Here is a 9,417-nt window from a genome sequence, read left to right as displayed (position 1 = left end):
TCCATTATTCTTCATAATAAATGTCAATCCACTGTCTCTGTCTATAGTGCATGTTTGTGTCACAGAGACCTAACTCAACAAACTTTACACCTCTGTGATCAGCTGATGCAGTCTGCTGTCAATCCACCTGCTGTTCTCTTTGCTCATTTAACAGCACAAGAGTCAGAATTAACCATCAGATGTGCATCCAAGAGGAAAACAAGAGTACTATGTGTCTGAACAACATGAAGCGTGAAGATATATGTTACCATTTCAAATGTGTTCACACTGAAAGATTGTGGGATTTGTCACACTTGAAATGTAAGGGTTATATCACTGAATATATCACTGCATATCAAGATCAGACATGTACTGAATGATGTATAAGAAAGCACTAAACATTTCATTTAAGTGTTCAGTAAGCCCCTAAACCCAGTTTGTGTGTGCGTGTAGGATGCAGGTAGACACTAACAGCTCAAAGCACAAAGAAAAAAGCATGGATTAACATTGTAGCTTCAGGCAAACCAGACTAACTTCAACAGATTTATAGTGTTCTTATAAAAATGAATACATTACAGGCTAATGTAACTAAATTATAAATTTACTTAGACTAAGAGATTTGTCTATGGCATCGCTGTGAAAAAAACTTTCAAGCCGCTTTATTTTTACAGTGGTGGGCTAGTTACTCAAAAAAAATGTAACCAGCCCATTTTACTAATTAGTTCTTTATTTATAAGTAATATGATTACCAACAGCCAACATTATTTTTCCATTACACCCTAAAAAATTGGTAATTGCATTATTTTAAGAGTCTGTGAATGCATAAAAGTTCCCCAACACTGATTTAGGACAGCATCCTGAGTTAACTTTATCCATAACACATGTTTGCCTTCTAAGCAAATTACCAGTTTTGTTACTTTTATTCACTTTTACATTAGTCTCATGTCATCCTCTCCCAGTCTCTGATGTCTCTTGTGATTTTATCTTATAGTTATTTTATCTTATTGTATTCTTAAAAATTATTTCCAAATATTTTAGAAGTGACTCATCATGGCACAAAACAGCATTCAATAATTCTGAGAAAGATTTGATACATTCCTTTTACCGGCAAACTAAAAAGGTATGTGAAAACTTTAAAGACATTTAAGATGAAAAATTAGCTAAGGTGAGAGATAAACGACTCACAGCTGTTTCAGATCAATACAGCGATTTACACCTTTTTTTTTACACTGAGAAGAACCGAGAAGAACGCATTATCTACAGCAAGAAACCTACATCTTCTCCGTGAACCAGTCAGTATGTGTTAAAGATAAATGTGTAATATTTTTCTCTAGAGAGTTACACATCTCGCTGTTTGTGCAGTTACACAAGACCACACACACAGTTCAACACGGTTAAATCCATTAAAAACCAGAGAGAGAGCCCATGACTCTGGGATTACAGCAGTCGGTTACTGAGATATGAAGAAACCAGTGGGTATCTTACACACAAGGCTATGATTAGCAATAAAAACTTATCCACAACTATCCAGAATGTCCAGTAGAAAAATACAACAGGCATTGAGAGCTTATGAATGCCATAAGCACTAACAATTGCCTAAGATAAAATTTTAAAGAATAGTCTGATGTAAGTAGCCTATGCAAAATGTATGTTTTAATAACGAAAATCTGATAATAACATCAATCTTCAAAAGCAATAAATGTGGTCAAATACAAACTATTAGAATCACACATGCATTTCAGACCACCTCAACACTGTCAGTTTAACAAATTAAATGTAGAATTGACAAGTTAACATTGCCTAACTTGTGAAAACCCGAATATAACACTTCATAAAACTTTATTCATAAACATCTGTGAAATAAAATGCGCTAGGATAAAACAATAATAATTCCCTTAACATATCCTAGGTCACTGCAAAGAATGTATCTACCAGTATCTTAAAACCTTACATTCATTTTAAGGCTTTGGTAAAAATCAATTAAACGTCTGTGTGTAAAATTATCTGAATTTTACTCTAAAGATAAAGCAGCAATATCTGACAGGGTCTCCCATACGGCAAAAAAAAAAAATTCTTTGGCCAAAAAATATATTTTTAATATATGCTAAATACACTTTGTAGAATGATAAGCTCAATTGAATATATTTTTGAATTTGGAAACATATTTAGTTTTAACCTTCATATATTCTAAATAGTATTTGAATGGGAAGCAAATACATTCCTAATTTTTCGTCCCATATGGCAAAACTTAATTTTTTGCTTAAATATTTTTTAAATATATGCTAAAAACAAGTTCATTTTATAAAGTATATATTTTCAGTTGAAAATACATTTAAATTGACCCTTTAGAGGTTTGTAACAAAGTTTTTCTTCAAATTCGACTTGCATATATTTAAATATATGGAGGGCTAAATATATTTTTTAATGCTTAAAATGTATTTATTTTTAAAATATATTTCAAAAAATTGTCAAAAAATATATGGGTAAAAATATCCTTTTGTAAACATATTCGAAAATATATTTCAGCAAATATATTTGTTGGCCATTTCTTGAAATATATTTAAAAATATATTTTTTTGCCGTATGGGCTGATGTGATTCTAGGAGCTAAAGAAACTGAATAATTATTACGATATAGCAGGAAATCCCTTTCAAACCCCTTTAAAATCCCTTTTAAGTATTTAGCAAATTATAACAGACTTTTATTTCATTTCTAACTACTGAACACAGCACCATGGTGAATGATATTTAATTGGTCTTGTGATCTTTGTATCGAGTCTCCAGATATTACAGCAGATCTCTGACGCCCTCTGGTGGTGAGTATGAGAAAGAGCAGCTGAAGTGATATGAGAAGCCCTTTTCGTAATACTCTAGTCTAGTTTTTCTTACACCCCATACATCTGAGATTTTGGTATAATAAAGTGTTAAAAGAAAAGGAGAAGCACATGATCTCCTCTAACCATCACAGAGGACTGAGAACACAACAGTAGAAAGATCATATAGGAAAAAACTGAGTATGTGTGTAAAGACAGAGAAAGAGATGTACTGTATGTGTCTGTACGTGTAAATATTCAGTCATTATACTGTCTTATTTGCCGCACACACCAAACTCCACCTCATGCTGTTCGACCAATCAGGAGTCAGTTTGGCACTTTACTGCAGCAATTCGAGACATAACTTCAGTCTGTGTTTTAATGATCCGATGTCACACACACACTCACAGGAGACAAAACATCTTAACACTGATCCATCCTTAAATCCAGAGAACAGCTCTTCAACAGAGAAAATCAAAGCACTTTATCCTGAGCTTGGTTCTCCTTCGTTTTTCCTGATGTGCTTTTAATCCTGATGGATTTTCTCCTCATTGACTTTGTGCTCATACTGCAGAAATAAAGAGTAAAATAAATCAACAAAAGGATGTGACAAACACATCCTAAGAGTGCTGCTAAAACAGAAAATGTATGATATTCAGTCCTATTGTTTATATGATGTATAATGATATATATTTGGCGATCGACTGTCCTGCAGAGTTCAGATCCAAACACACCTCCCTTTAATTTATCGAGCATCCTGAAGACATTGATTAGCTGCTTCAGGTGTATTTGATTGGGTTAGAGCTCAATTTTGGCAGGACAGTAGATTGCCAGCAGTAGGGTTGGGCACACCTGGGATAGAGTATGAGTGTTAACACAGAGTTACTGTCTGTGTAGTAAGGCAACAGTGCGACAGCACAAGTGTGTGTTTACCAGAGCAAGTTGACGTCCAATATTTCCCACAGTTATCACTCCTGCAAAGTAGATACACGGCAACCAGGAGCGAATGTACAGGAAATCAGGTGAAGTGTATCTGTACACATACACATTAAACACAAACATTATCAGGTATTTTTACATGCAACCAAATAATCCGTTTGTAATTGATGGCCTAATCGGATTAACCAGTCTTGACGTAAACACTTTAATCAATACATTTGAGATCAATCGTATGCAAATTTCAGTTGAAATGGGGTGGTAGTGATGGTCGCTTTTGAAGCTCTGCTTCATGAGGCTTCAAAACTTTTATGAATCTTTTGTTTCGAATCAGTGGTTCGGAGCGTGTTTCAAACTGGCCAAGTCAAGTGATTTTAGCAAACGAGGCTTCATTACGTCATAACTGTTTCGAAACGTTTCGAAAATCCGAAGTTTCACCACTAGGGGGAGTTGATCACAAATGACGAGTGTCTAATATTGTTAGGTAAATTCGGGTCAGTTTTATTTCATAAAATAAAAATAAGTTCATAAAACATTAATCCTTCTGACTAATAACACTAGTAGACAATTTTGTCTACTTTTTGTTTATAGATAGATACAATGACAAAAAATGTGCATAATTAAAAGGGGAGTTAGTTTTAATGATCTGTTTGCCCTAAATAAAACTAAAAACACATAATACACTCTTAGTTATGTCTTAATTAAGTTAAATAATTTTTAAAAAACATTTTAATTAAAATCTTGCTATTATTTTGAAAAAAAAAGTGTAAAATGTTTGGACAGATCTGCTTTTACACTATTTTGACCAGCAGGTGTCGCCAGCATGTGTGATGTTTTTGAACTGCTTCGAAAAACTGAATCAATTTTCGAATCAGTTGATTCGAAGCTTCGAAAAGTTTCGTTTCTCCCATCACTAGGGGTTGGTGAAGTCCGATCTGTGATCCGATTATCAGGAGAAAAGTATGCATGTAAACGTGTGAATCGTATTATTTTCTCAATCGGATGCAAACATACATTGTGCACATGCGCAGAAGAATGAGTTCACGTCAAGGCATGGCAACACGCATTATTAAGGCAATGGGGTCTCGCGCTGTACATTCTGCAGCGTTCATGTGTATGTATCATTACATTACATAAAACAATAAAATATAGTCGTGCCTTTCAGAAATGGTTTTTATTGCTTATATCTGAAAACTTCCTCAGAATGACTTTCTCCAATTTTATCTCTGGATAAATGTAACAAGTCGAGGTGTGAACTCGATGAGAGATGCTGTGAGCAGTGTAGCGTTGCCAAGTCCTCTGCTTTTCGCGAAGTTAAGATGTTTCAGCAAGTTTATTTTTTTCTGCGGGTTTAAGATGAAAGGATTTAATTTTTTATTACTTATAAGTATTTGTGCTGTAATAGTCAATGGGATGCTTTTGGGTTGGTTTTGATAAGCAAATCTGGCAACCCTGGGAGTGTGCTTGCACAGACGTTCGGTATGGATTATATAGACCATTTCAAAAGATGTAAACAACACTGGTCCAGAAGCACTTCCTGTTTCAGTTTTTTAACACTAGATAAAGTTGGGATAAAAACTTATTTTTCAGATTTCTTCCAGCTATTTTAGGGTTAGGAAGAACTAATAAATATAATAACCAAATATTTTTCTTTGAAAATGAAACAGTGGAAGTGTCCACGTTTGTGTACAACAGCTTCCAGTTACACAGAACGAAGTATTTGTGGTGCAAACATCAAAAAAATGTGATGTCCACGTATCATTTCAATGAGACACTTACTGATAGACTCCATTGTAAACCAGTAACTGTGTGGTCAGTGTGGCGAGTATTGCAAAGATGACTCCCAGTCCAAAACCACTGCGAGAACGATCAAACGTCCACCACAGACCGACAGACAGGGCAGCCAGAGTCAATGACAGCTGCACGTTATTCGCAAAATCCAGCTTCTGACAGCAACTACGTTAAAGACGACAACTCATGAGGAACACATACAGTCTCACACCACTGAGTGAAACTGAACAGCTGATAGAGCTGAATGAGATTTTTAGTAATGAAAGGATACAGCACTGGCGTGATTGATGCCCACAAAGACGGCAACGCAACGCATCACACTGGACCACTCTCTCTTCAGTCTGTGCGGTTCTCCCAGACGACTGTCCATACACGGGTATAACAATCCTATCAATGCTGAACAAAGACAAGAGCACATGTTTTACAGTCAAACTACACACCCAAATATGAAAACCGTCATTGTTTATTCACGCTTAAGTCAAAATTCAAAACCACTCTCTTTCTGCCACTCGCTCAACCTGAGGCTGATGGGTGCTTGAGAAGTTGTTGTTCATGGTGTGAAGAGTATAAATTAAGTCTTCACACCAATAGGTTTGCTTGCTAAAATAGCTTTTTTTAATGCCTCTGTAACAGCCCCAAAGCATGCACAATCGCATTTAGGTCCACCTGTCTTTCTGTGTGCATTCACTTTTATCTGCTCATGCATGATGTTCATTTTCATCCCACTCACTTAGTATGTGTTAATGTGTGTGTGTGTACCTGCAGCTGATCCACAGCTGGGTGGAACCCACCAGGCAGTTGAGAAGATGTTACTGATGACATCAGGAGGGAACAGGGTGATGTTACGCTGTACCTGTAGCAGGTTTAGCACCAGCGCTAAAAGCACACCCACCATAAAGAGCATGGCAGCACGGATCAGCAGGTTTACTGTGCTGTTTGTGATCATGCTGATATACGGACCCCGTCGCACTGAGACACCACCGCTTGCTCCAGAAATTTCCGCCATGGTCACCGTGACAGAAGATCCTTCATCTGCTGCTGTCAGCTTACATCACACATCTGTACATGAGACCATAAGCTCATGTAATCCTTAAAAAACCTGAAATGGAGAATTTCAGAAGAATACGATGAGATTGTGCTGGAAATCTACTCGGGGAACACTTCTTGTCAACTTTCCTGATTATGGTGAACAAATATCTAGGGGTAGTTAATAAATGACATGGATGGACCTTTCATCAGAATCTCTGTACTAAAAGATCACTGTTTGTTTAACACAGAGTTTATGTCTCTCACACTGGCTTAAATCACTCACTGAAGAGTCTTTGAAACACAAGACACAGTATTGTAAATAATTAAGAATCAACGTCTTCTCATTGGATAAAGCCACAGTGTGTGTGAAATATTTGCAAACACAATTCAGGCATCGAAACAATTGTAATTTAACGATGTTAACATTGTCCTCTACATATCCCTTAACATGTCAGAAAATATAGATTAGTGTTTCAGAATTATTTAACAAATATCATGGACATTATTTGGACTTAAAGGGGAAGTCCAATCTAGACATTTTAGCCTGTTTATCACGGGTAATTTATGTCCACTTTGCATTATACATGAGGAAAAATAAATAAATTTGCACGATTTCGATTATTAGATTGATAGTGTGTTGAAGCGGAATTTTCGTAACGGTCTTTAATGGACACAATTAACCAGAATGCACTGCGCGAAACTGAGTCATTAGCTCCACCCACTAACCACTGTTCGATGCAGTCGTCAGGTTTGTTTGACTTCATGCGGCGCCGCAGGAACCGACAGCTGGATGACGTCAAGGTTCCGCGAAAGGGATTTAAAAGCAAACTCCTCTGTATGATTTCGCGAATCGCTCTCGCGGTACTTTGACGTCATCCCGCTGTCGATTCTTGCAACGCCACATGAAGTTGAACAAGCCTAATAACTTATTTTACCGCTCAACTAGCTCTCAAATCAACTCAAGTCAACTTGAAGTTAGCCGGCAGACGATCCCATCCAAAGAGTAACTCCGCTTTAACCGTCTCTGAGGGGGAAATCACCAAAGCCCTCGATAAAAGATGACTAGAACGTGTGCAGTATGTGGATGTAAGGACAACAAATTCAGGCCACCGGGAGTTTTTATTGTTGACATCAACGCGACCCTCAGCTGACCCACCACTACACTACTTTGAATATGCAGCCAGCACTTTCGTCAGGAAGATTTTGAGTACTGTTTTCAGCCCAGTTTTTCCGCGGACTCAGGTAATGTAAAATTGTTAAAATATCTAAAACATCATTTGGCTTAGTTGTTGCTTGTTTTGTGTAACTACGGTAAACATACTACGTAGAAAGTTATTATCATGTTGTTGTTATTATAAACACGAGCAAAGCAAGCTAACGTTAGCTCCTGTGCAGCTGTCAATCAAAAACGTTATCATCTACTGTCAATCATCTCGCCTCAAGACCCGCCCCCATTTAGAACATTCAGAATGAATGTAGTCGTGCATTTTTCTTCCGGTGATTTGATGACGCGTCAAATCACCGTTACTGTAGCAGTTAAAAGCTTTAATTTTTTTATATGGAGTTAGTACATTTGATGGCAGCACAATCAACTACATATATGGCATGAAATATAGTGTTGGAGCATAATGTTGTTTTAGGGTGGACTTCCGCTTTAAGGTTAAAGGGGACATTTTACAAGACTCTTTTAAGATATAAAATAAATCTTTGGTGTCCCCAGAGCACATATGTGAAGTTTTAGCTCAAATCAATCATTTATTATAGCATGGTAAAAATGCCACTTTGTAGGTGTGAGCAAAAAATTGCTTTAGTGTCCTTTAAATGCAAATGAGCTGTGCCGTTGTTATATAGTGCAGATTAAGGGGGGGGGTATACCCCTTCTGACATCACAAGGGGAGCCAAATGTTAATGACCTATATTTTCACATGCTTGGAGAGAAAGGTTTACCCAATCTTTTTCACATTTTATAGATTAATAGAAGCATTGGGAACCCAAATATAGCACTTAAACATGGAAAAGGTCAGATTTTCATGATATGCCCCCTTTAGGTTAAAACTAGTATGATTGGGTACTAAAGTGTGAACATGTTATTGTATTATGTATTTTCTGAATATGAAAAATGAAATGTGTAAAATACACTTAAAATTGGTCAAATAATAGTTTAACATGAAGTATATTAACATTATGTTACACTCTTGCTGTTTTGTGCTATCATTGTATGGGGAATGGGGATCTCTGTGCCTTTGACATAATCTCGTAACTCTACGTGAGGACTATAACTGCAAATCACTTTAAATAAATAATTTGCACTGAATGACACATAAAACAGTTAAAACAATAATGGCAGACCTCATCTGTAAGCACTCGCACAAACCTAATAATATTTATCTGACTGCTAACATGCCACATCAACAAGACAATGTTTATTTCACGTGCTATTCTCATGTGTTTATCTCACATACTATGCCATTATGATAAATTCGCAAAAAGAAACACTTAATTAACAGTTATTAATAACGTGTAGTTGAACATGGTGAATGATAAACCTGATCAAGGCTGATCTTTAAAACATCCCGACCCACTGCGGAACAACTCGATCACATCTGCAACGTGCGCTTGTTGACTTCTATGCGAACACTCTCTAATAAATAACTAAAATCACTCACCACCGTAATACTTCAAAGGACCATGTCTCTTTCTGAACAAAACAATTAAATTCCTGAATGGAAACTTACTATGTGAGATAAAACCGTGAACTTCCGCCCCGCTGATCACGCGACCAATCAGAGGAGGGTCTGGTGACGTAAAAATTCTGTCTATGAGCCTACTGCGAGCCTACGTTCAGGTTTCAGACAGTTTGTTAGGGTTAC

The 9,417-nt window shown here is 36.7% G+C and overlaps 1 protein-coding gene across 2 annotated transcripts; it reads right to left on the bottom strand.

Moving 5' to 3' along the window:
* Window positions 1-1,606: 1,606 nt before the first annotated feature.
* Window positions 1,607-9,368, bottom strand: insig2 (insulin induced gene 2). Of its 2 annotated transcripts, none has more exons than XM_065293153.2 (6): window positions 9,283-9,368; window positions 6,278-6,617; window positions 5,790-5,914; window positions 5,507-5,673; window positions 3,725-3,824; window positions 1,607-3,359 (listed from the first exon to the last, which is right to left on the bottom strand). In XM_065293153.2, the coding sequence occupies exons 2-6, from the start codon at window positions 6,522-6,524 to the stop codon at window positions 3,318-3,320; spliced, it is 681 nt and encodes a 226-aa protein (XP_065149225.1). In that variant the 5' UTR covers window positions 6,525-6,617; window positions 9,283-9,368; the 3' UTR covers window positions 1,607-3,317. The 2 variants fall into 2 exon arrangements, with proteins under 2 accessions (XP_065149225.1, XP_065149224.1); XM_065293152.2 differs by having other exon boundaries at window positions 9,214-9,328.
* Window positions 9,369-9,417: the final 49 nt, after the last annotated feature.

The sequence above is a fragment of the Paramisgurnus dabryanus genome, chromosome 15, assembly GCF_030506205.2.
Source record: "Paramisgurnus dabryanus chromosome 15, PD_genome_1.1, whole genome shotgun sequence".
NCBI classification, from domain to species: Eukaryota; Metazoa; Chordata; class Actinopteri; order Cypriniformes; family Cobitidae; genus Paramisgurnus; species Paramisgurnus dabryanus.
This window is presented reverse-complemented; position numbering and strand designations above follow the sequence as displayed.

What these genes read in the sequence shown, in the direction of transcription:
- insig2 (XM_065293153.2), bottom strand. Translation starts at nt 6,524, where the DNA reads ATGGCGGAAATTTCTGGAGCAAGCGGTGGTGTCTCAGTGCGACGGGGT. An exon ending in GCATCAATCACGCCAGTGCT is followed by an intron (nt 5,674 to 5,789) that starts GTATCCTTTCAT and finishes AGTTGCTGTCAG; the next exon opens with AAGCTGGATTTTGCGAATAA. An exon ending in GTTTACAATGGAGTCTATCA is followed by an intron (nt 3,825 to 5,506) that starts GTAAGTGTCTCA and finishes GTATGTGTACAG; the next exon opens with ATACACTTCACCTGATTTCC.